General features: G+C 37.0%; 1 protein-coding gene and 2 long non-coding RNA genes across 3 annotated transcripts; 1 reads left to right on the top strand and 2 right to left on the bottom strand.

Annotated features, from left to right (window-relative positions):
* Window positions 1-7,898: 7,898 nt before the first annotated feature.
* Window positions 7,899-8,747, bottom strand: LOC113345727. Its single transcript, XR_003358284.1, has 3 exons — window positions 8,491-8,747; window positions 8,333-8,414; window positions 7,899-8,172 (listed from the first exon to the last, which is right to left on the bottom strand). It is a non-coding gene; the product is annotated as an uncharacterized LOC113345727 (long non-coding RNA).
* Window positions 8,748-9,749: 1,002 nt separating this feature from the next.
* On the top strand, window positions 9,750-11,813 carry LOC113345796. Its single transcript, XR_003358302.1, has 2 exons — window positions 9,750-10,151; window positions 11,193-11,813. It is a non-coding gene; the product is annotated as an uncharacterized LOC113345796 (long non-coding RNA).
* A 592-nt stretch (window positions 11,814-12,405) lies between these two features.
* Window positions 12,406-12,972, bottom strand: LOC113345753 (ATP-dependent DNA helicase PIF1-like). The gene has a single exon (XM_026589428.1). It carries the CDS (start codon window positions 12,970-12,972, stop codon window positions 12,406-12,408), a length of 567 nt encoding a protein of 188 aa, XP_026445213.1.
* Between the last annotated feature and the right edge of the window lie 14,797 nt (window positions 12,973-27,769).

The following is a 27,769-nucleotide window of genomic DNA, read 5'->3' as shown; positions in this document are numbered from 1 at the left end:
AAATGGGTTTTTAAAGTAAAGCAGAATCCGGATGGTACAATAGAAAGATTTAAAGCAAGAATTGTTTCTAAGGGCTTCCATCAACAAGCTGGTCTTGATTATGATGAGACTTTCAGCCCTATAGCTAAGCCTACTATAATTAGAGTTCTTCTTTCTCTAGCTGTTAGTTTGGTTGGCACATTAATCAACTTGATGTGAGTAATGCTTTTCTTTATGGGGATTTGCAAGAAGAGGTTTATATGACACAACCACCTGGCTTTATTGATCCAGATCATCCTCATAAAGTTTGCAATCTCCACAAATCTATTTATGGTCTCAAGCAAGCTCCATGAGCTTGGTATGAGAAGCTTATGAATGTTCTTTTTTGGTGGCTAGAAGAAGTACAGGTGGCTACTGCATCTTTTTTGGTACTAATCCCATATCCTGGTCAAGCAAAAGACAAGCCACTGTTGCTAGATCAAGCACAGAGGCAGAGCACAGATAACTTGCAAATTCAGCTGCAGAGGTTGTTTGGATGTGTCGGCTTCTAAAGGATCTCCATCTTTTTCTGCAACTCACTCCAACTATACAATGTGACAACATCAGTGCCATCTCTCTTTCTTCCAATACTGTTTTTCATATCCGCATGAAACATCTTGTTGTGGATTTTCATTTTGTCAGGGAGTTGATTCATTCTAAGTCGTTACGGGTTCATTATGTTTCTACATTGAACCAAGTTGCAGATGTTTTCACCAAGGGTCTTGCCAGTCCCAGATTTCAGTTTCTTAGAGACAAGTTGCAGGTTCATCCTTCTGGGCACCTCAACTTGAGGGTGGATATTAGACAGGTTGTCACTTAACAGCTGTCTCTATTTCATTTGCTCTAGCTGATCATAGCTGTACCATCTCTTATCTTACACGTGCCACTAACTGATTAGTCCATTGCTTTGCTGAGTCATCTGTAATGTCGGTTCTTGTATTGAGAGTATAATAACTCTGCCTGTCATTTTTGTTGGTAGTTAAATAGAATATTCAGACTTTGTCTGGTTTTATCATTTTTATAATTTCTGTAATAATGTTCTTGAATAGATGATAGTTTCATCAAGAATATAATTCCATTAAAAACAACCACGGGAAGTGAAAATACTCGTCTCGAGAAAGTTAGAGGTTTGCATTGTGTATCAATCTTTAGACATTAAATTTAAATCTGTGCGTACTTTACAAAATTAAAACCAAACAGAGAAATAAAATAAAATGATTTCTTCACCTCATCTTGTACGACACATGATTTCACTGTTAAGAAGAAAAAAAAAAGGTACATGCGTGTGTTTAGAATCAATACCATCAAGCTTTAAAATGAATAAAAGCATCCACTTGTTTCACCTCAGCATAGTACTCAGGATCCCATTAGAGCCAATTGATTACACTGTACATGCATAAAAAAATAAAAAAAAAATATATATATATATAGATCAGACAACTAAACTAAATCGCAAGAGGAAGAAACCATAAAAAACCCAACAATACCCGTAAGTGAAAAGCTAATTTGCTCAAGAGCTTTATATAAAGAGATTTATATAAAGAGAAAATTCCATATAATTGGAATTAATATGAGTCGATATCTAAAATTTGCGCAATGTTTATGATTTTTGTCGCAGTAACATATCTCTGGGACTTGATATGTTAATTACCCTGCAGAGTCCATACGTGGATAAGCTATACATCATTGAGTAATAATGGTTACTATACCCAAGCTATGAAGAGTAACATAAAATTATAAAATTGACAGCTGTGGAAGAAAACTTCGACCGGAAGGAACATTGATCGTTATTTACCTTTTAGGATGACCTCCGACAGAAACACTTGTGCATTTCTGACAATCTTATGAGCATCCTGACAGCAAACAGGTATAATTGAAATCAACATAAAGTTATGGACGGAAAATATAAACTAACCCACAATCATACCCTAGTAAAAAAATTGTGGCATTTAAACATTTTATGAGGCATAAAAAGCTTATGATGATTGAAAAATCTTTCACATACCATGTGGACTTGGTGTCACAACAATTCTAACATTTTACACCACTAAAGTCTAGAATCCTAGGAAGAACGCCCCTTCAACTTTGTATGATGCAAGTTCTGAAGATTGCACTAATATAACTGCCAGTGACCACCGTCTTACCCCATACGAAAAGCAAAACAACAAATACTCAGTTTTAACAATCTTGATGGGTTAATAGACTGGCGTTGAAATCTAGAGTCATTCTGTGGCTCGTCCATAGAAATAAGATGTGCATCCATAGAACAACATCCTAGGAAACCTCTGTTCTTTAGTTACATGTATATTTGACAAAACCAAATTGCTGCAATTTGCACACGCAGATTAAGGACTAGTAACACAGGAAAACACTTAGTAAGAAAACACAGGAAAACACTTGGTATGAAATATGTTAATGCGGTAACAGGAAAAACAAAACTCGAATCTCGCTACCTCCAAAAAGCTGGAGAAAATGCTTCTTGGCTTTTCGTCTGTCGCCATCATTGGATGTTAGCGATAGTAAACCTCTAGAAAAGAAAAGCAAAAAATTATTACCTTCTATAAAATCCTATTATCCAGTGTTCTCATCAAAACAAACCCCTAATGGTTTCTCAAGAATGCAAAATGACAGACAAAATTCCCATGATTCAATTTCATTTGAAATTCGTGAATTGTCGTGAATTGATACCAGTACAAAATGCTGCAGTTTCAACATTTGGAATAAAATCGAACGACATGACGTAGAGATATCCTAATGGTAGATCATTTGTAGAACACATGCTCATATGATTACATGGAAGAGGTCATCATGCATTCTCATTATGAGGTCACAACTATCAATATATGATTATGATATTAATGTCAGGTTATGCAAGACGAAGTCAGTAGCCTCGATAATCAACATAAAAGGAAGCTTTTATCATCACAATGACACTACTTTGCTCATTTGTCAAGAGAATTCAGAACTGAACTGCATTATGACCCGAACCTTCTACTTGAACATATTGTAGTCAAAAAATAGTCATACCATCTTCTAGGAATGGACCGTGCTCAATATGCAACACGCAATACAATAATACATGTCTTTCTCGAGGAACACATTCTTGAACTTGGATAGCTCGCTAGTCTCCTCAACATAAAAAACTAAAAATGCTTTGACTAATGGTTCCTTTTAGAGAATTAGCAAGTGCATCACTCACTGCCAATAAATATTTGCACATTTCTGACAATGTGAAACATGTCTCACAAAAGGAGCATTTATATTTAATAAGTCTTAGTGCCAAAGATGAAAACGTCTATAAATCAATTTCAATGTATATCATTAACAATTAACAATTAAATATGTTTTCATAAACAATTAATGAGTTTTTACTATATTCCAGTATTTTGTTACTCTTCACATCTCTCCCCACAGATGGAAATTCCTCTAGTTAGAAACAATTTACGCTTTAATTATGCTAGTATAACATCAACCGTACTTGTACACATAAAAATTTTAATTGATCACATCATCATCTCGCTAAAGAGATCCATGCACATAAAAATAGTAACACACAAACACAGACACACAAACAAACAAAAAACGACCGCAAATTCATACATTTGAAAATGAGAGAGGGAAGAGATTATAACATTATGTAACCGTGCAACATCATAATCCATCTATTAGCATAAATGCTACACTTGGTTTTGGCTGCTCATCGTAACCTTTAGCTACCTTTAGGAGCATAACATACCATGTAGAATTGCACATACATAAAAAGTATTGTAGAGCTAATATTTCCAATTAGAAGTATGTAAAGTTTCAGCCTACTCAAATAACATCGCCATCTGTGGGAGTCGAACCCACAACAAAATGGTTGAGAACCATGTGCTCTTCCACTTGAGATAAGACAACAAGTATCATTTCCTAAATTTAAGTGGGATTTAATAGAGGGACACTTAAGCGCATATCATTCATAGGCATAAAGGATGATCAATCAGAGAATTTCACCTTCAGCTCACTTATATCAGGTATGCAGTATCCTTATAAACAAAGTCATGAGCAGAGCATAATATAGAGATCTTGAAAGTTGATTCAACCCCAGTGAGCTCTTGAAAGTTGATTCAACCCCAGTGAGCCCTTGTTTGTATGTATATCAGGTATACATACAAACATCTCAGCATAAAATGTTTATTATCATAAAATCAAAATAAAAAGAAAAGAAACAAAACATAGTTTCTCATGTATGTTGAACTACATGCGTTTGAGATAGTTAATTAGTGCATGTCAACAAAATACCATGTCTTCTTGACACTCATGTAAACCAATTAAAGACACTGGAAAAGTACATTTTCAGGTAAATATTGCAACGTAGTTGAACAATTATACCACAAATTAAAACAATAACCCATCCATGTAAAATCATACGAAGACCCGAAAAGCGAACAATAAATTGCACCTTTATATGGCGTTACTCGTGAAATTCCTGAATTCTCTCCTTCAATGTTCTTCTTCGGTTGTAGTTAGGATACAAAAGATAAAAGGCAATTTCATTAGGGTCGTATACCAAGGTCTAATTCAGGCCCGAGGCAAATTTGTGTAGGATTGAATCTCAGAGCTTCTCGCACATCCGGAGTTTTTCGAGAAAAAGTAGAATTAACTGGCCATAGTATAAAAAACTTTGTTAGTGCATCAAGTCTGTCTAGCCCGGCTAGGATTTCTTTACCCACCCTAAAATAGAAGAGTTGACGACTTTGAGTCGCAAGTGAAGTGCATTCTAACTTGGTTCATATGGAAAATCCATTTTATATCATATAGAGAGCTCCTCTGGTATTGAGAAGGATTTACCGCAAGCTGCAGTTCTTCCATGCCAACTTAGCTTCCCGGCGATGCTATTGACATAACAACCGGTACACCATAGGTTGGCCCAACCCAATCCTCTCGTACTAGGGTTGGCTCCTCTCGGTTCTCCATTTAGCACCAACAGTAGATAGGAACTGAAAGTCACTCGACTGAAAGGAGAGGAACTGACTCGACCGAACAAGACTTTCTTTGTCAATTCGATAAAGTGTCTATCTATGTCAATTCGACGTTGACTGACCTACTCAATGTCACAACCGGCCCAACTAGGTGCGGGTAATCAAGCTAATGTAATTAGGAAGGCACTTCGGATCCAATCACCTCTATCTAACTCCCGGTCAAGCTGAGATATTGACATATCTGTTGTTTTGGGGTCCCGGTGGGGTAATCTGCTAATCCGTTTCTGGCTCCTTAACTTTTATTTAGAACTCTTTTTAAAATCTCCTTTACAGGGACACATCTACTCCAGTATAGTCTACTTCCCAATTCGTAATTTATCTCGAGAAGCTACTTACTAATAAACTGGAGGCAATGAAAGAGACGCTCAATCCCTCTGTATAGGTGGTTCAGACCTAGGGAGCAGGAAGCTTCTCAAATAAGTCGTGTTTTCTGTGGTTTTCCTATGTTGCAACTTTTGTACCAATTCGATCGATCCTGAATGGATCGGCTAAACATTCTATTAGGGAGCCCGTTCTTGACTCTTCGTGGTATTCATTCTCGTTCGGCTCTTGGAATTACATCTAGCAATGGTTGGAACAACTCGCAAAATTCAACGACTTCACCTACTTCATTACCCCTAACCGTTTCCCGTACCTCTATTGAAATAGAATGGTTTCATGTTCCTTCATCGATTGGTTATTCCTTTCTCTTCGTCTCTCTTTTTCCCATTTTGGTCTCGATTTGTTTAAAAGATTGAAGAGAAAGGAATAACCCTAAAAGCATTTTTAACTCACGTTGATTTCCAGTCTCATCTCAGAAGAATGGTCCAGGTCCTTAAAGGCGTTCTAACTAAGAAAAGCCCTCCTTCTGTAGTCCACTCTCTTGCTTTAGCTGGCTAACAAACTCGTACCCGATAGCATGTGAATTGGTTCGTTTCGGACGTCGTAGTACTTCCCTCACTTCTTTCATTCTATTGACGAACTGCAGTACTCCCCACACTTCTATCATTAGCAGACCTGAGACTGGCTTGAGTTATTTAGTTACTACTTACGGTTGCTGATTGATTGGAGTGATTCCGGTCCCCCGCTTCATCTCTATATATTAACTAGAAGTTTAGAAGCTAATCCCTTTCTTAATCGATTCTAGTGGCCTTTGTTCACCGGTTAGTTCATTCGCATCTGGATCTGGAGCTCACTTATAACGTCAATCGAAACCAAAAATTTCATAGAAAAAGTAAAACGCGAAATTCATTCACTGCAACTGCTAGCGCCTATCTTCTCATTTATCCGAGTCTCTCCAATCCGAGGGTTCTAAACCACAAGCCTCGCGCTGGTTACTGGGATTCATAAGAAACAGAGTAGATGAGATCAAGAAGGAGGATAGGTCCACTAGTAAACTTTAATTAAAGAATAAAGTTCATCTGATTGTTCAGTTCCACCAGCCACCCGCGGCCAACCTATAGATAAGCGAGTAGATCAAGAAGCGATCAAATTTAATAAATGGATGACTTTCAAAATCCTCGAAGACGAGCACGTCCCTTATAGACGTAAAGAAAGGACTGGGTCCTTTCTTGACACAAGTTTGCCGTAATGCTGGAGCTATGGCGAATGCATCTCATTGATGCGTGAGATGATTTGACTTTATCCAAGTCCTTTCTTTGCGTCTATAGAGGACGTGCTCGTATTCGAGGATTTGAAAGTCATCCATTTATTAAATTTGATCGCTTCTTGATCTAACTGGTGGCCATCCAACTACTTATAAATTGTTTGCCTGCAATGATCATATCTGAACCCATTAGTCCAATCCAAATACAGTATATATTAGATCGAATTTGCATTAAAACCGAATAAATTTGTGATGACTTGCTTGGAAAGAGGCGTGACTAATGGTGAAATATTAAAAGAACAGAAATTATTTAAAATTGGCGGGATTTGTCATTATGCATCCTTATGCTCCTGAAAATAGAATTAGAACAAAACTAAGTCCAATTTTAAAAGGTAACTGTATTTGCGAGCAGAGGAACTAAAGAACCAAGCTCCTGTAAATGTTATTGGATGTACCCAAGCTTTCACTGCAACACAAATATATTATGTAATCCTAAAAGAGTAACACCCTATAAACAGATAACTAAGTTGATCAACATCAAACATCTCTAAAACCTGAAATTTAGGCCCAGAAACCCCAAAATAGATTTCTAAAAATGGGAATACATAGTGATAATCTCTTCAACAGCAAGAGTAACAACTTTCACCCTAAGATTCATTTCAACCATTTTTCTGGAGCATCTACTACCGTTAATACAAAAATCTCTTGTTAAACAAATATCCCTTCCAAATTTGCATATTTTTTGTTAAAAAAAGCACCCCCTTAAGAATCTGTATCTTAGAAGAAATCTTAGCTCATGAAACTATGTAGGGACAGGAAAAGAGGGTTCTTTAGCTCATCAATTTACGATTCTGATTTTTCAATTTTTAGGGAGACGGGGAGAGAAAAGATCTCACACACTTGTTTAATCCTAAAAAATATAGTATCCGAACTCAAAATCGTTGCACATGAAAAAGAGCAAAACTCCTGCAACGCTTTTGTGAAAAAGAACAAACGCCACCAAAGCATTCGCCAAACAACTCAAAAAAATGGAATCTCCAAAACATAAGAATATACATGATAAATTAAAAGCAATTCATAAATCAAAAGAAAACAAAGAAAATGAGCAAACCCAAATTAGAACATGAGTTAGTAGAGAAGACCACTCCGCCATTCTGACTAACACAACAAAAAGATCACTCTGCAATTCTAACACCGATAAGTAGTATAAATTTATACTTCGTCATTTATTTGTCAAATGAGGTAATGATATTTCTAATGGTTGTTCCATTTGCATTTGCTGCTATTTATTTAATAGAATAGAAAGAAAAATGGAATTGGATGGGGGTAAGAACTTACTGAGTTTAGTTCAGAATATGCTCACCTCAAAAGGGAATGGGTTAAGAACTTACCCTCCTGATTCACAAAGCTCTTTTTTTTTTTAATTTGGAGCCTGCCACAGATTGAAACATTTAGCGTGGGTCTTTGCACTATTATTTGTTTTCCCCATCACTAACAAAGATCCCACTTCGTGTTATCTCCTTCATTTTATATCCATAAGATGCCTTCCTGAAAAGAAAAAAAAATGTATAATGCTTTTCAAGGTTGTAGGCAAAATTCGACGCAGTTACTGATTATAAGCGATTTTGATGCAGTTACTGATTATAAGCGATTTTGATGCAATTATTGATTAAGAGCAATAATTTTAGACTTTTTAAGATGAACAAACCTTCCGGGCAAATCGTCAAACAACTAACACACATATTGGTTGGTTCTATGTGAAATCCATATAAAATCTAACAGCAACATCACTGAAACACCAATAAACAAATAAACCCACATCAGTTGAAAGATCATTAAGATTTCTTAGGGTTTAGAAACATTTACCTTCTTTAGTAAAGCTATGATCAACATAAAAAGTGTTTTTTTTTTACAAACAAAGTGTTGATATAAGCAACCGATTGATCGCAGCTTCGAATGCAAAATTTCTCCTCGATCACAGCTTCGAATGCAAAATTTCTCCTTGAAAAAAATAAAAGAAAGTGCATCAAAATAGACAATATGATAATTATGATGACAACCAAATAAGAACAATCAAACATAACAAATAAGAAAAATTAGGGTTCTGATAGTTCTGGAGGAGACTGAAGAAGAGAGAGGGAGAAAAATTAGTATTCTTTTCAACGTCCTTGCTTGCCATTAATAGACCAACGACCAAATCAATGATAAAAAAAAATCTTTTTTTACCATTAAACGTATTTGCGTACATGCCAATTTTCTGCATGAGCTCTGCGTAGAAGTGTTATTCCATCATAGCTTGTATGTGAATTCAGGATTAACTGCCAATGATAGCATTTGTTTCCATCGAATAGACATGCAAACATACCATAGTTTCAATAGAATTTTCGAAGTTTTTAGATTTCATTCTTGGTTTTCTGGATACTTCCGTAAACTCAGAATTAACTGCCAATGATAGCATTTGTTTCTATTGAGTAGACATGCAAAAATACCATAGTTTGAATAGAATTTTCAGAAGTTATTAGATATTATCCTTGGTTTTGGGTACGTCATTATATTTTTTTAAAATACGGAAATTCACAGATTTTTTTCGCAAAAATTTTCTTTTCTTTTTCCATAAAGATATTCACGCTTTTTTTTCCATTTTTTTTTCGACAACCAATCTGAAGGTCCATTTTATTAAAATCATGTAAACGCGGTGTAAGAATCTGCTAAGCTATCACTCGGTTTGGAGCGTAAGATCGAGCCAATTCTATTAAAAATTAATGGTCACGAAATGTAGGGGTATAAGTTGTTTTTCAACCAATCAGGAGCGAGGGTTTTGTTCACCGGCCAATGAAAGGGGAGGTTACCGCAACTCTCGACATGAAGTGAGAGATGGCGTCGGGTTTTTATGTTGTATTTTATTAAAATCATGTAAACGCGGTGTAAGAATCTGCTAAGCTATCACTCGGTTTGGAGCGTAAGATCGAGCCAATTCTATTAAAAATTAACGACCACGAAATATAGGGGTATAAGTTGCTTTTCAACCAATCAGAAACGAGGATTTTGTTCACCGGCCAATGAGATGAGAGGTTACCGCAACTCTCAACGTGGAGTGAAAGACGGTGCGGGGTTTTTAGGTTGTTGATATTTATAAATTTTAACATTGAAACAATTTCTATTCAGAAAAACTTCTCGTTACGAATCGAATGGCGCTTTAAATCTGTTCCCGTACATCATCTTCCTTGTTTTCCTCTCCAATTTCCCTTAAATCCCAAACCCTAACATTTTCTTCATCTACACAATCAAAATCATTTACATCTGAAATTTTCCCAAAATCTCAAACTCTTGTTTTTCATTCACAAAATCTAAAGCAAAATCATTTTCTTTTCAAATTCGTCAGAAAAACCCATTAGTCATCACATTTGCATTTTAACTTTTAGATTCAAATTTTAAATTTAAACCTTCCAGCACTTCTACTAAATCGATTACTTTGGCGATATAAATCAGCACAAAACAAATCGAAAAGGCAGAAGCTGCCAAAAAAGGTATTGATTTGTTATCTTCTTTTCTCCCATCCCCCCTTTTTTTACATCTTTGTTAAGTTAAATTGAAGAAATTGGTTTCGGACATATGGTGTTTGTGATATTGCCGCTATCAGTTTTAGTGATCAATTCCGATTGAGATTCTTTTTCTTTTATCATTGTGGCACTTGATTTAACTGACTAAGCGTCTAAATATATTATTAATTTAGTTTGTGATTGAAATTCAGTAGTTTTGACTTTGAACATAATGTGTTTGCTTAGTTGAACTTCTTAAAGCGTTAAATTAAGCTTAAAGGTTGTTGTTAGTCATCTTATGTCTTCAAACTTGGTACTTGCCAGGGTCATCTAAATACATTATGGGGGGTTTACATGCAGATATCTCAATACATGAACGTAGTCAGATACTCAGATGGAGTTTTTTTTTTTGAGTTCCCAGGAAGTTTGTTATGAATTAGCTTAAACTAATAAAAGAGTCACCACTTTATGGATCGTTGTTATGCACTTAGTAATGTAAGATTAGTGATACTTACTTGAATATTTGGATTCAGAATTGTGTCTGTCCTTATTGTTCTGTGACTATTTGGTCGATAATAGTTGATGTCGGTGGATGAGAAATGTGATATTCTTATTGCTAGGCTAGGATCTGTATTATGATGACTATCTTCGTATTACCTGTGCATACCCGGGACAGGGGCGGAGCCAGAAACTATGAGATGGGGGTGCAAAATTTGCTAAGGGGTGCAACAAAAAAATTTTAGGGGTGCAAAAGAGCAAAAATAAGCTTATGTATAAGAAAAAAATTCTTGTTGGGCCTATATTAGGCTTTGGAGCCAGCTGGGCAGGGGTGCAACTGCCCACCCTTGCAATGGGCTGGCTCCGCCCCTGACCCGGGAGCTGAGCCTATGAAATAGTCGGGGCATGTGGTCCGGGTCAGATCAAATTAAAATTACCCGCGATTAATATGGTGAATGCTAATTAATATGTATCTGTACGATTTTTGTTTAATATGGTTTAATGTTAATTCTAATTTGCAATTGTTCTCAGATTATGAAGTTCATTGCAGTATTGCTGAGAAGCGACAATGAAGTTGCTTTGAAGGAGTTGGATAACTCGTGTGCTATACCAAAGTCCCATTCTTTCTGGTGGTTTGAATCAGAAAGTGTGATTATATAGAGGAAAGTGTGAAATCTTTGATCTATGTCATTACCCAGGTATAATGGTCATCTGAAGCAAGTGAATGGATTCAATTTTTGAATTGTAGCAGACTTCATATTTCGCTGGAAAAAGGGTACCTCGAGCCGCTAATCTTGGCCCATTACACAGATTTCTAAATGATCTGGCTGAAGAACGACTTACAATTAATCATCCATTGTAGGAAGATGAGTTAAATTTTTTAAACTTCACCTTATATAAGTTCAATGCACTGATTTCAGGTTGTGCTTTTCCATTCAGAGACACTACATGGATATATACATGACAAATTCCTTAGAAATTTCCTGCATCAAAATTGTGCATTCTATTTGAACTTTTTGTCCATGGTTCTCGGCTTCATAACTGCAATGGTAGTATCTTAAGCAAGATCTAGGAATTTATTGCACTGTAAAGATGGGATAAGTGCTACTTATAATTTAGTTTGGTTATTAGATAATAAAATACTTTGCTATAGAATGCAAGTGTGTAGAAAATTCCATTGCTAAGACTGTCAGCTTTTAATCCATGAAAAAAGATACCATTAGTTGCATTCTGTTCTAGTATTTGCTTTAATTGTAAGGTTAACAATTGTGTAGCACTAATTCCAACTTTTCTTGGTCAGCCATTTGCATTATAGAAGTTACTGTAATTTGTAAGCCTTAATAGATATAAAGCTACAACTCATAGCTCTTCAGAGACTCCTTTTTTTTTTTTTACTAATTTTGGTGTTGAGTTCATTAGCGTTCTACTGTCCAAATTTCTTACACAAAGTTAGTTAAATGAACCTCATAAGATATAAAGTAGCAAGGACTGGAGGTGTTGGGGAATCGAGTGTATTATCATTCACCCTTAGAAAAAATGGAACCATGTTTTGAAATCCGACCTCCTCTAACTATCACTTAGCTGTAGCTGTGTAGCCGCAGGAAAACTTAATTGAGACATCATTGTCAACGTTAACTATGTAAATGAGTTCCAAGTTTACACTTGATACCTTAAACGGTAAGGAAATCAGAACACTGAGTGTATTCCCTAATCTAAAAGTTCACAGCAAAGTTCATATGTGAGTTCAGTAGATATATAACAAAACCTCAGGGTTGACAATGTTTGTAGTTGTAAGGTCTTTGGTTTCATTCGGTAGTAGCACAGTTATTCTATGTGCGGCGGTGCATCTAGACAATGCTACGCAAAGTTGACTGTGGATAAACATAGGAGTGCATAGATCGATGCCAACGTATTTCACCGACTGTCTTTGTGACTTGTTGATTGTCATAGCATAAGCAGGATGTACAGGAAACTGACGCCTCGTCAGGTTAATATTCATCTCTCCAGTCTTTTCGGCAGTTAAAATCTTGGCTTCAATCACATGTTGTCCACATCTAGTGACCAACAGTCTTGTGCCGTTGCAAAGACCATCACTTGGTGCAAGGTTTCTCAACATTGTAATGGGGCATCCAACTTTTATATCTAACTTGAACTGAGGCATTCCAGGTGGATTTAAATTCTGCAGGTATTCGCTGGAAAGGTGCGGAATATTTCCAGCATCATCTGTGCTTAACTTGTCTGCAACAAGGTACGTGTACATGTCCCTGTCTAATTTTTTCATAGCTTCTGCATTAGTCTTTTGCACAATCATCATTCTGGGCCGACAATGTAACCCGCTCAGTAAAACGTTCTGTAGATACTCTTTCTTCTGTTCCCAACCATGGGTAAACACTACACCATATCTTGGTTTTATCAACACTTCATTTACGGAGGTGCGCAACAATATAAACGTTGTACATTTAACAACGTTAATATCCGTTGCACACCAGATTATCCGTTGCACAAATTATTTATATTTCATTTACTAAATTAAATTAGTGGTACAACGTATGGTCAACTCCTACAACCGTTGTACATCATGTGGTCTTTTTGTAATATACACTATGTTCATGGGATTTTGTTAGTTTTATTTATTTATTAATTTTCTGATTTTATTTTATTTTTCTTGTTTCAAAAATATACGTCTCTCTCTGTCTCTCTTTATTTTTTTCATCGGCTCAACCTCTGTTTAGTGTCATACCTCATGCAGTCTTAGGTATTAAAGACAAAATTTTTAGCTCGGTATTTACCATGAAAATGCTTTAGAACATCATTGATATGCTTCTACCATTTAGATATCCTCACTGATATAACGTGGTTTCTTTTGTTCAAATAGTACCTTGGTTCTTTGAAGTACATATTGATTACGTTCTTTGTCATTGCATAATTTTTCAGCAAACTGCCAAAATACAAATTTATTTTGAATTCATTAGTCTTGTATATTGAAAAGTGGGGGTACAACAACCACACCTAATATTTCGCTTAGCAATCTGTATGGACAAATTCCAATATACTTTCTAGAGAATCAACTAGACAATCAGACTCAATCTAGATAAAAGTATATCAACGAGTTTATATCTCAATCTCTCAATTTGATCTTTACTCAAGCAAATAGAAATCTGCGAGTCTTTATCAAAGAGAGATAACTTGGATGGTACCAAAGACCAATATCCAAGTGTCAATCAATTTAAATCAACAACCAAAAGGTCGGATATTCTAATTGATTGAACAACGCACAACCTGTGATATTTCCAATTATATAACAAAATATAATGCGGAAAAAAGAAATAACACAGACACCAGAATTTTGTTAACGAGCAAACCGCAAATGCAGAAAAACCCTGGGACCTAGTTTAGATTGAACATACACTGTATTAAGCCGCTACAGACACTAGCCTACTCCAAACTAACTTCGGTCTGAACTGTAGTTGAACCCCAATCATTCTCACACTGATCCAAGGTACAGTTATGCTTTTACGCCTCTGATCCCAAGAGGATGCTACGTACTTGATTCCCTTAGCTGATCTCACCCACAACTAAGAGTTGCTACGACCCAAAGTCGAAGACTTTAATAAACAAATCTGTATCACACAGAAAAGTCTACGGTGATAGATAAATTCGTCTCCCACGAATATACCTATGAGTTTTGTTCTTTTTTTTGATAAATCAAGGTGAACAGGAACCAATTGATAAACCGGACTTATATTCCCTAAGAACAACCTAATATTGTCAATCACCTCACAATAATCCTAATCGACGCAACGAAAAAAGATATTGTGGAATCACAAACGATGAGACGAAGTGTTTGTGATTACTTTTCTATCTTGCCTATCGGAGATATAAATCTCGAGCCAATTATTACAATCGTACTCGCAACGATAAAAGATGCAAGATCAGATCACACAACTACAAGAAAAGTAGTATCGGTCTGGATTTACAATCCCAATGAAGTCTTTAAGTCGTTAACCTGGTTTAGAAGAAGAAACCAAAGGTTAAAGGAGAACCGACTCTAGCTATGCAACTAGTATCACACGTAAGCTGTGGGCATTAGGTTTCCCAGTTGCTAGAGTTCTCCTTTATATAGTTTTTCAAATCAGGGTTTGCAATCAATGTTATCTTGGTAACAAAGCATTCAATATTCACCGTTAGATGAAAACCTGATTAGATTCAAGCTAATATTTCTCAATCGTTGGATCGAAAACTTAGCTTGTTACACACAAATGAAATGTCCAATTTTGGGTTTACGAACCGTTCCCGAACATTAACATTTGTTGGTTCAACAATAGTTAACCAAATTGTTAGCCATATGATTACTTTCATATCCACCATATTCTTCTTCACCATAACTAGTTCAAATGAATCAAATGAACTAGTTAGAGAGTTGTTCAATTGCTTAGATCATATGTAACTACACAAGACACAGTCGAAGCAAAAACGGTTTGATTCACTCGAATCGGTTCATGAACTTTATAGCCATGGTTTGCAAAAGCATTCCTTAGTTTATATAAACATGAGTTCAAGAACAACCGGTTTTAGATATAACCTGCTCAAGTTCGCGGACTGGGTTCGCGGACTTAAGCTCACAAAAGGAGTTCACAAACTCCAGCAGAAATTCTCGGGTCGAGAACTTCCGCCAGTTCACGGACTTGGCTCACGCCACATTCCGTTTCTCTTGATCAACAAAGTTCGCAAACTTTGGTTCAAGGAATAATGACTTATACATATATGTGTTTCCACAACAATGCTTATATCCTACCAATGATTATGTAATCTAAACTCTCATTTCAATCATTGAAACATTCTCAGAGGACGGATATAGCTATTATTCACAGACCATTTTTCGTCAGAGCAATTTCCAAAGTGATTGAAACATAACATGACATTCGTCACTAGGTAAAGATGAATTTGGCTAAAGCGAAAGCTTACCAACACATATTTCGAGAAATAGATAGGCGAGTTACACTCGGCTCGAAATAGCAAATGTGTATAATGAAAGTCTATACATCAACACGACTTTTGTCTCAAGGGTAGGAGATAGAGTAGATAGACTTTCGAGTGACAAATAAGTTCAAGTCTTCGCATACCTTTTAGTCGATGAAGATGCACCAGTACCTTGAGTAGTCCTTCGTCTTGTATGATGATTGCCATGGAGTCTTGAGCTCAACTACACTTTTTATCCTAGTCCGAGACATTTAGCTATGTAGGCTAGAAATCAAGACTTATAGTTTTGATCACTAACATTGACAAACATGCTTGAGATAGCAACACATGCGAGTTCGACCGAGCAATGCTCTAACAATCTCCCCTTTGTCAATTTTAGTGACAAAACTATTAATACATATGGAATACCAAAAATAAATAAATTAACTTTTGTAGCTCCTATTCCACATGCCTAATCTTCAACATTACTCGAAATCTTCGTCACTTCCAAGTACTCCAATGATCCCAAAGGTTGTAAGTTTAGCATCATCGTTGTTGAAAATCCGTAGCTATAACAACAAGAAAACAATAGTTCTCAATCATTATTATACAGTGTCATAGTATCATTACACATCGTCAAAGTCCAATTGTATCACAACTTCAACAACAATATTATGGTGATATGTATCACTCCCCCTTAGTCAATACTCCGTCTCATATGGAAACCACTCCCCCTTACATAATGATCCGAAAACCATATGTATCTGTAGTGTGAACTACATGTTAATTCTCCCCCCTTTTGTCAATAAAATTGGCAAAGGTACAAGAACAGGATCCTAATAAAATTTACGAAAGAGACATTTCTTGACCAGAAGAAGGTAAAAATATATCATCTTGTTTATATGCAATCATAAAGCCGAAGCTAAATGCATTCACCAAGGAGTTTAAAGATACAAGATAACCCCTATAATATTCCACAGCCGCACTCCCCACAAAGATTTGGCAATTAAGCGCAAGTTCAAAAAGAACTCTCCCTCATTTAATGTCATTCCCGAAAGGACAACAAGAGCGACCTTAATTTCGAAAGAAAAGAAGGATTTCTTTTGACATAACACTCAAAGAACTCTGACAGAAAAAAAAAACAATCCTACGGAAACAAATACAGAATTGAAGTAAACACTTACTGGAGTTTCAAACTCAATTTCCCAAAAGATCGAGATAAGCACAGGGGCAAGAGTCATAGAAACACTTAATGAACCAAAACAACACCAATAGACTGTCGTAAGCGTTGAAAAGTAGCAGTGTCTAATGGTTTGGTGAGAATATCAGCCAATTGTTGTTCGGAAGGCACAAATTCTATACTTATGATACCATTTTCATAAAGATCTCGAATAAAATGGTACCTTATATCAATGTGCTTTGTTCTTGAGTGCTCAACGGGATTCTTAGTGATTCGAATCGCACTAGAGTTATCACAAAAGATCTTCATTATTCCAGCATCAATTCCATAATCAGCTAGCATTTGTTTCATCCAAAGGAGTTGTGTGCAACATGAGCCAGGTGAAATATATTCTGCTTCACATGTAGACATGGATTGTGAATTCTGTTTCTTGTTATGCCAAGCCACAAGATTCAGTCCTACATAGTAGAAACCCCCTGATGTACTTTTTCTGTCTTCTACACATCCTGCCCAATCAACATCTGAATAAGCAGAAAGGTCAGTGTTAGTATCAAAAGTGTAAGATAGACCATACCCGACAGTGTGATTGACATATCGTATGATCCTCTTTGCAGCTGCAAGATGAGATTCCTTTGGATTAGCCTGAAACTAGCACAACAACCAACACTAAAAGAAATATCAGGTCTAGTGGTTGTAAGATATAAAAGGCTACCAATAATAGATCGATACAATTTTTGATCTAGTTTTACTCCTTTCTCATCTTTGTGTAGTTTACCAGTAGTCGGCATCGGTGTCAGTTTTGGACTTGACTTATCTAGACCGAATCTTGTAACAAGATCCCTTGCATATTTTTCTTGAGATAAGTAGATTCCATCCTTATGTTGCTGAATTTGTAATCCTAAAAAGAAATTTAACTCACCAACATTGCTCATTTCAAACTCTTTAGCAAGTGAAACTTGAAAATCCTTTGCAAGCTTCTCTGAAGTTGAACCATAGATGATATCATCTACATAGACTTGAGCAATGACAACATTTTTCCCACTCCATTTGGTAAACAAAGTTTTATCAGCTCCACCTCTTGAAAAAACTTTTCTAATAAGAGAAGTGATAAGTTTTTCAAACCAGGCTCTAGGTGCTTGTTTTAACCCATATAATGACTTTTTGAGCTTAAGAACGTGATCTGGGTAATCAAGGTTTTCAAATCCTTTAGGTTGAGCAACATAGACTTCTTCCTTTAGAATTCTGTTTAGGAACGCGGATTTTATATCCATTTGGAAAAGTATAACCTTGAGATAACAAGCATGAGCTAATAAAAGTCTAACGGACTCAAGACGTGCCACATGAGCAAAGGTTCCATCAAAGTCGATACCTTCAATTTGTGAATATCCTTGAGCGACAAGTCTGGCTTTATTTCTGATAATTGTGCCAAATTCACCAGACTTGTTCTTGTCCATTTTGTTCCAACAATATTAACATTGGAGGGACAAGGTACGAGTTCCCATACGTCTTTTCTTATAAATTGATTTAACTCTTCATGCATTGCATTCACCCAAAAGGGAACGTTCAGAGCTTCATCAATATTTCTCGGTTCTACTTGTGACAGATAACAACCAAAATTGCACATGTTTTGAAGTTTCCCTCTAGTCTTAGTTGTAGAATCTCTTCCTACAATAATATTGTTGGGATCATGATTCCTTTGAACCCGTAGGTATCGTGGAGGGACACGTTCTTGTTCGTCAGGAGTATCCTGATCAGTGCTCTTCTCCTCGTCACTAGAAATATCAGGATCAGCAATAGTTGGGATAACTTCAACTGATTCTGGTATTTCTTTGACTTTCTCAATTGTCTCGGTTGGAGGAAATTCAGCAGGAGGATTATTATGATGAAAATCACTAATATCATCGATGATAACATTTCCAGATTCCATCATGACTTGAGTTCTGAGGTTAAACACTCGAAAACCACGGCTATCAGAAGCATAACCAAGAAAGATACCTTCATCACTTTTGGTATCGAATTTGCCTCTCTGTTCTCGATCTTTTAGAATGTAGCACTTACTTCCGAACACTCTAAGATAGTGCAGGTTGGGTTTTATTCCATACCACTACTCATAAAGATAGTTTAGGGTATTAGACCGTAAGTAAACACGGTTGATCAAATAACATGTTGTAAAAACAGCTTCTCCCCAAAACCTTAGAGGTAGGTTTTTGCTATGGAGCATTACCCTGGCCATTTCCTGAATGTTCCTATTCTTTCTTTCTGCAACTCCATTAGCTTGAGGAGTAATGGGTGGTGAATATTGTTGAATAATTCCCAGTTCGTCACAAATTTCAAACACCTTAGTGTCCTTGAATTCAGTTCCACGATCGCTCCTAATTTTCTTTAGTTTGCGACCTTGTTCGTTTTGGATTCTTTTGACAATAATCTTGAATTCATCAAGGGTTTCATTTTTATGAGACAGAAATGCAACCCAAGTGAATCTGGTGTAATCATCTACCATAATTAAAGCATACTTCTTACCAGCAACTGTGGGTTGTTGAACTGGTCCGAAGAGATCCATATGAATTAAATCAAGTGGAGCTTTAGTGAGAATATCTCGAGATGATTTATGGTGAACTTTAGTTTGTTTGCCCTTTTGACAGGCACCACATACACCTTCAATCTTTGCATTGATTTTGGGAACGCCTCTAACAAGTTCTTTGTTAATGATCTTAGTTAGAAGACGATAGTTGATGTGACCAAAACGCTCATGCCAAAGATGTGTCGATTCCACCTTAGTCAAATTGCAACAATTGCTAAACTGAGTATCGAGAAGATAACAGTTGTTTTTACCACGAGTTCCTTGAAAAATTACTTTCCCAGTTTTGTCTACAATGTCACATCCATTTGCATTGAAGACAACTCAATGGCCTTTTTCACAAATTTGACTAATAAAAAGAAGATTTGCAGTCATACCTTTTACGTATACTACATCATGGATTTCAGGTACGCCGGGAAGTTTGATCGTCCCTTTCTTGCTAATGTAGCAACAAATCCCATGTCCGAAAGTTACTGGTCCTCCATCATAGTCGTCAGAAGAAACAAGCTATGTGAGGTCACCTGTCATATGTCTGCTACATCCACTGTCAAGAAACCATTGAAAGGGTGATGTTGATTTTAAATCAAAAGCTCTCATACTATTAGTACTTTCCTGTTTCGAGTTTCCTAATAGTTTTGTACGTCCTTTTAGAGAAGCACTAAGTTGTCTGTTTTTCGTGTGAAGATTACTTGCAACTTTCAGTCTCTTGTGGAAGGACATACAAGAATGTTGAAAATGATTCGAAGAATTACAAAAAAATCATGGGCCAACACTTTTGGAATCGCTAGAAAAGTTCTGAGTCATATCAGTTTTGACAATTTGTGAACGTTGTTTATTGCTTGACTTATGACTGTTCTTCAGAGAGAAGCAACTGGAGTTATTCAAATCCATTAAAGGGATTTTAACAGACTTCAAATCCTTAAGCATTACAATTTCTGCTATGAGATCAGAGTTAATCCGGATTTGTTTATCCAACTTTTTCTGGAGAATAACCAGTTTATTAGAACTTTCTCTACGATTGGTTTTTAATCCTGGTGAAGCGCTTCTAGAGACTTTTCTGTCCATAGAGTCAGATCGCTACAAACACAAACTTGTGAGGTCTTGAACGTGTTTGCCTGCTCTGATACCAATTGAAAAAGTGGAGGTACAACAACCACACCCAATATTTCGTTTAGCAATCTTTATGGACAAACTCCAATATACTTTCTAGAGAATCAACTAGACAGTCAGACTCAATCTAGATAAAAGTATATCAACGAGTTTATATCTCAATCTCTCAATTTGATCTTTACTCAAGCAAATAGAAATCTGCGAGTCTTTATCAAAGAGAGATAACTTGGATGGTACCAAAGACCAATACCCAAGTGTCAATCAATTTAAATCAACATCCAAAAGGTCGGATATTCTAATTGATTGAACAACGCACAACCTGTGATATTTCAATTATATAACAAAACATAATGCAGAAAAGAAATAACACAGACACCAGAATTTTGTTAACGAGGAAACCGCAAATGCAGAAAAACCCCCGGACCTAGTCCAGATTGAACATACACTGTATTAAGCCGCTACAAACACTAGCCTACTCCAAACTAACTTCGGTCTGGACTGTAGTTGAACCCCAATCAATCTCACACTGATCCAAGGTACAGTTATTCTCCTACGCCTCTGATCCCAGCAGGATGCTACGTACTTGATTCCCTTAGCTGATATCACCCACAACTAAGAGTTGCTACGACCCAAAGTCGAAGACTTTAATAAACAAATCTGTATCACACAGAAAAGTCTACGGTGATAGATAAATCCGTCTCCCACGAATATACCTATGAGTTTTGTTCTGTCTTTTGATAATCAAGGTGAACAGGAACCAATTGATAAACCGAACTTATATTCCCGAAGAACAACCTAGTATTATCAATCACCTCACAATAATCATAATCGACGCAGCGAAAAAAGATATTGTGGAATCACAAACGATGAGACGAAATGTTTGTGATTACTTTTCTATCTTTCCTATCGAAGATATAAATCTCGAGCCAATTATTACAATCGTACTCGTAACGATAGAAGATGCAAGATCAGATCACACAACTACAAGAAAAGTAGTATCGGTCTGGATTCACAATCCCAATGAAGTCTTTAAGTCGTTAACCTGGTTTAGAAGAAGAAACCAAAGGTTAAAAGAGAATCGACTCTAGCTATGCAACTAGAATCACACGTAAGGTGTGGGGATTAGGTTTCCCAGTTTCTAGAGTTCTCCTTTATATAGTCTTTCAAATCAGGGTTTGCAATCAATGTTATCTTGGTAACAAAGCATTCAATATTCACCGTTAGATGAAAACCTGATTAGATTCAAGCTAATATTTCTCAATCGTTGGATCGAAAACTTAGCTTGTTACACACAAATGAAATGTCTAATTTTGGGTTTACGAACCGTTCCCAAACATTAACATTTGTTGGTTCAACAATAGTTAACTAAATGGTTAGATATATGATTACTTTCATATCCACCGTATTCTTCTTCACCATAACTAGTTTAAATGACTCAAATGAACTAGTTAGAGAGTTGTTCAATTGCTTAGATATTATGTAACTACACAAGACACGGTCAAAGCAAAAACGGTTTGATTCACTCGAATCGGTTCATGAACTTTATAGCCACGCTTTGCAAAAGCATTCCTTAGTTTATATAAACATGAGTTCAAGAACAACCGGTTTTAGATATAACCTGCTCAAGTTCACGGACTGGGTTCGCGAACTTAAGCTCACGGAAGGAGTTCACAAACTCCAGCAGAAATTCTCGGGTCGAGAACTTCCGCCAGTTCGCGGACTTGGCTCAAGCCACATTCCGTTTCTCTTGATCAACAAAGTTCGCAAACTTTGGTTCAAGGAATAAGGAATTATACATATATGTGTTTCCAAAATAATGCTTATATCCTACCAATGGTTATGTAATCTAAACTCTCATTTCAATCATTGAAACATTCTCAGAGGACGGATAAAGCCGTTATTGATGAGTGCTAAAAAGTGCATATTTCTATATATTTTTCTTGGCATTTAACTCATCTTTTGTGCATTAATTCTACATTTTATCCCATATTCTGTATTTTCATTGTTTTCAGGAATATATATTTTTCTTACTTAATTTTGCATTTTTAGGTAATAAATAAAGTTTGGATGAATAGCAGAGCGGAAAAGAGCATAAAAGTAGTGAAAAGCCGGGAGGAATTACACAAGGAAGCCGCGAAGAATGTTGTGCACAAGACCAAAAGGCTAGAAGTGGGCTTGAAGAAGAAGAATTGTCCTTAAAGAAGATATGGGCTTGGCATACCCAAGGCCCAAAACCCTTACTCAAACACATTTCCACTATCCAAGCCCGTCTCGGATTTCAGCCGTCAGATCGAAGCATTTCAGCATCCTACGGTCGCTCCATCATCGCACATCAAACTCCGAAGCCCCCGCTTTACATCGCAACGCCCATCTCCATCTTGGGTCGTCCGTTTTGCTACATCCCTTCATCCGACAGTCGTTCCACGCTTACCTCCGTATCGCCGTTGGATCCACCTACCATCTTCCCATCCATCGCTCCTTGTCGCAGATCATCAAACCTCGCCGAACCCGCCTAACACCCAAGTATCGAACACCCTATACCCATCGCCAAACACACCCTTCTCCCAAAAACATCGAGTTCTTCTCCTCCACTCCGTCTGCAGAGAGCTGCTCCACAGCTCTGCAACTCCATCACCTCCACCAGCTACACCTTCTTCTCGAACCACTCCACCACCACAACCACCCGACAACACCACGACACCCCAACCCTCTAGCCTAGTTGCTTTTTCAAACCCACATCTCTCTGACCTAGGTGTGGAGTTGATGAAACAACTCGAGCTAGGGTTGCAGTACATCAATTGGAGCAGGAAGAGCATCAGAGGGACATCAAGAAGCATGGGTCGAAGCCATTTTACACATGGGTATGTCGAATTTGATTTTCCCCAAAAGTTAGGGTTTGCAAATTTAGGGTTTTGGTGAAATTAGGTATTTTGTTGTAAGCTATAAAAGGGAAGTGATGTAGGATGTTAAAGGTTGTTCTTGGTTAGCCGAGAAACCCCCTAATTGGGTTAAATTAATTCTCAATGTTAATTTAATTTCACTGTTAATTTTTAGGGTTCTTCTTTTGCAATTTTCATTCACTGTTTAGTAGTTTAAATGATCATGTTTAGTTCCATTGTAGTGTTAATTATGTTCTGAGTCACTGCTGAGGCTCAGATGAAACCTTAGTTCTATTGAATGATGAATTGCTAGGAAGGCCTGTTTTGCTTGAGTAATGGGAAGAAGTTGGTGCTCTGATATGCCTGTGATTGATTGTTCTGTCAAAAGACAGTCAATGCTAGGGGCAAATCAGTGAGCAAGCTGATTCTCTTCCCATTCTAGTTGGATGCTTAAGTTTTTAAATCTAGAATTGCATTGTTTAGCTAGGACACAAGGTGGATTCTAAGCCTTAGCTTAGCCACAGCTGCAAACTCCTCCCTGCCCTTGGCTAACAGCCTTGGTTTATTTGGCTTTGTTTCCTGTTAACTGCCACTGTTACCTTTGCTTCACTGTCACATTTACTTCACTGCCTTGGTCTTTCTCTTTGCTTCATTTCCATTGTCTCATTATTTCACTACCATCTTCATTGCTTTGTAAATATCACAGTTTCACTGCCACTATTTGCTCTTTCTTCTCTTTTGTTTCTCCTGTTCTTGTTACTGCATTCACTGCCTAGTGCTCTGCTGCCTTGTTCTCCCCCAGCTGCTACTACTTGCTACTGCTAGTCCCATTCATGAAAATAATGTTGAATATGAACCTAATTTAGAGGAACATGAATCGACTAATGACACCACCACTGTTAATGAGGACCAATATGCATGCTACCATGATGATTATTATGATGATTATGATGATATGTTAGAAGAACATGAAAATATTGTGGAACCTGTTGGTTCATAAACATATGGCTTCTCGCCCTCGACCTTCATGCATGTTGTTCTTTCTAATACTCATTGTAATTCATATGATTTTGATATTGACATGGGATTCGTACAATTATTCTGTGAAGATGAGCATGACATAGGAGCAGTTGAATCTTTTGTAGACACTAATATGCATGAAAATATATTTGATGTGTCTGATTCTCTACCTAGGTCACATTGTGATATTTTTCCTGATTTGCCGATGCATGAGAATGAATCTGTTGATGATGTTGATGACTCTGATTGTGATCTTGCCGATTTGTTTAATGATTGTGAGCATGTTATGACACTTGTAGAAGAATTAGGAGATGTTGATGTGATTAATAATGATGTGCCTATCGTCCTACATAAGTCACAATCTGATGGCCTTCCATCCAACCTAGATTTGGTTTGTACCGATATTGTCAAACCGACTTTTCTGAGAGTCCCTAATCTAGGTTTGGAACTGTGTGCTTCCCAAGTCCTCTTGGACTATTTTGCTTCTAAGTATAATACATTTGAGGAACCACAGTTGGAATTAGCATGTTTGCCCGTCCCTAGCACAGTTCATTTCGAGCTAGACCTTGTGCATGATGAACCCCCAAAACTGCGAGATTTTGTTTCCAAAATTTTATCCGTCGAAAAATCCAGGTTTGGGGGTAGCTCATTTTGTTTCACAGCTTCACTTGCATGCCTACCATATTATTATTGTGTGAAGCTGTTGAAACCTCTACACTTTGTCTTTTGGGTTGATCCTCAACTCTTTAGATTGTTAGTGTACGGTGAATTTTTTGTATATAATCCAGTAGATAAAAATTTTAAAAATCCCTTTGTTCCTTTTGTATATATTTTGCTAATCCAATATGATCTCGGCTGACATATGTTGGATTCTTGCCTTGAATAACGGAGTTCTAATATTGCTTTCGCCGAAATCGGGTATTCTCTTTCCTTCTTCTCTACTCAACATGATCCTCTTCATATGTTGTATTATAGTTTTGTTCATATTTTGAAACATTGAGGACAATGTTTAGTTTAGGTTTGGGGGTGAAAAGTAGATACTTTGATAATATGCCATAATTGAAAACAAGAACTCCTTCTTTTTGAAAAAAATGAAAAATGAAAATAAAAAATAAAAAATTGAAAAAAAAAAAACATAAAAATGGAGCTCATTTACCTTGAAATGTTGACTCTTGTGCAAATATGTAATTATTAGGAGTCTTAGTCTAGATATTTAGGCACCCTGATTCTAGCACAATTCACATAGTGATAAGAAATTTGCACGCGCACGATCTACCAATACATGTATAGCCTCGATCTTCAAGGTGTTTGATAGGAAGTCACGATTGCCAATCACTTTAGAATACTGAACGAAACTTGACTAGCTTGTTCTTTGGTTGGTTGGGATAGAAGGTGGAGGTTACATTAAGAAAGACAACCATCGAATTTAACTGGGTGCATCAAAAAGGGCTACCTCTTGCAAAGTGTCATGTAATCTTTTGTTTCCTTTTGTATATGTATCAAAAGTGTTTCTTTATCAAAAAAAAAATATTAAAAAAAAAAAAAACGATGTATATATTCAGAAAAAAAAAATATCAGAAAAATACAAAAAAATCAAGTATTTATCAATTCCATTCTCTTGTTCCAAAAATAAAAGAGAGTAGTCAATGTAAATAAGAGTCATGTAAATAGTCATCTTTTGTGTTTTATTGTAATAAGCAAGGAAGGGTGTATTCCATTGATGTACAACGCGAGTAATTGTGAAACACCTCCAACTCATTCACAATTCTCGTAAAGTCCGGACAGCTAGCTAGATTTCGACCTTGGTTCTTAGCCTGAGAAACTATCTCTTGGTGATTAGTAGTCATAACATCCGATCTTTCTTTACACATGTGTAGATACACTTTACACTCTTATCACATGTCCTTATTTGTTATCAGTGCTAGGATTGTGCCTTCGATAGCTAGATTGACATCTCCATTTTGCTGTGAGCTTAACTGACTTGCACATGTCACATTTGATGGAATCTGAGCTTATATTTTGACCTAGAACTTTGTAGGTACGTTCTAAGCAAACCTTCACGAGACTTCAACTCGTCCACTAGGGACACTTAGTGGTTTAAAAGGCTTAGTGCATACGCTAAATGCATTCGAGAGACCAGCGACAGTGGTATAGGTAGGATTTCCTTAGTTTTGTTTTACTTGAGGACAAGTAAAATTCAGGTTTGGGGGTATTTGATGAGTGCTAAAAGGTGCATATTTCTATATATTTTTCTTGGCATTTAACTCATCTTTTGTGCATTAATTCTACATTTTATCCCATATTCTGTATTTTCATTGTTTTCAAGAATAAATATTTTTCTTACTTAATTTTGCATTTTTAGGTAATAAATAAAGTTTGGATGAATAGCAGAGCGGAAAAGAGCATAAAAATAGTGAAAAGCCGGGAGGAATTACACAAGGAAGCCGCGAAGAATGTTGTGCACAAGACCAAAAGGCTAGAAGTGGGCTTGAAGAAGAAGAATTGTCCTTAAAGAAGATATGGGCTTGGCATACCCAAGGCCCAAAACCCTTACTCAAACACATTTCCACTATCCAAGCCCGTCTCGGATTTCAGCCGTCAGATCGAAGCATTTCAGCATCCTACGGTCGCTCCATCATCGCACATCAAACTCCGAATCCCCCGCTTTACATCGCAACGCCCATCTCCATCTTGGGTCGTCCGTTTTGCTACATCCCTTCATCCGACAGTCGCTCCACGCTTACCTCCGTATCGCCGTTGGATCCACCTACCATCTTCCCATCCATCGCTCCTTGTCGCAGATCATCAAACCTCGCCGAACCCGCCTAACACCCAAGTATCGAACACCCTATACCCAACGCCAAACACACCCTTCTCCCAAAAACATCGAGTTCTTCTCCTCCACTCCGTCTGCAGAGAGCTGCTCCACAGCTCTGCAACTCCATCACCTCCACCAGCTACACCTTCTTCTCGAACCACTCCACCACCACAACCACCCGACAACACCACGACACCCCAACCCTCTAGCCTAGTTGCTTTTTCAAACCCACATCTCTCTGACCTAGGTGTGGAGTTGATGAAACAACTCGAGCTAGGGTTGCAGTACATCAATTGGAGCAGGAAGAGCATCAGAGGGACATCAAGAAGCATGGGTCGAAGCCAATTTACACATGGGTATGTCGAATTTGATTTTCCCCAAAAGTTAGGGTTTGCAAATTTAGGGTTTTGGTGAAATTAGGTATTTTGTTGTAAGCTATAAAAGGGAAGTGATGTAGGATGTTAAAGGTTGTTCTTGGTTAGCCGAGAAACCCCCTAATTGGGTTAATTTAATTCTCAATGTTAATTTAATTTCACTGTTAATTTTTAGGGTTCTTCTTTTGCA

The sequence above is a fragment of the Papaver somniferum genome, unplaced genomic scaffold (assembly GCF_003573695.1).
Source record: "Papaver somniferum cultivar HN1 unplaced genomic scaffold, ASM357369v1 unplaced-scaffold_83, whole genome shotgun sequence".
Lineage (NCBI taxonomy): Eukaryota > Viridiplantae > Streptophyta > Magnoliopsida > Ranunculales > Papaveraceae > Papaver > Papaver somniferum.
The sequence above is the reverse complement of the archived record's forward strand: the minus strand, read 5'-3'. Positions and strand labels throughout refer to the sequence as shown.

What these genes read in the sequence shown, in the direction of transcription:
- LOC113345753 (XM_026589428.1), bottom strand. Translation starts at nt 12,972, where the DNA reads ATGATTGTGCAAAAGACTAATGCAGAAGCTATGAAAAAATTAGACAGG.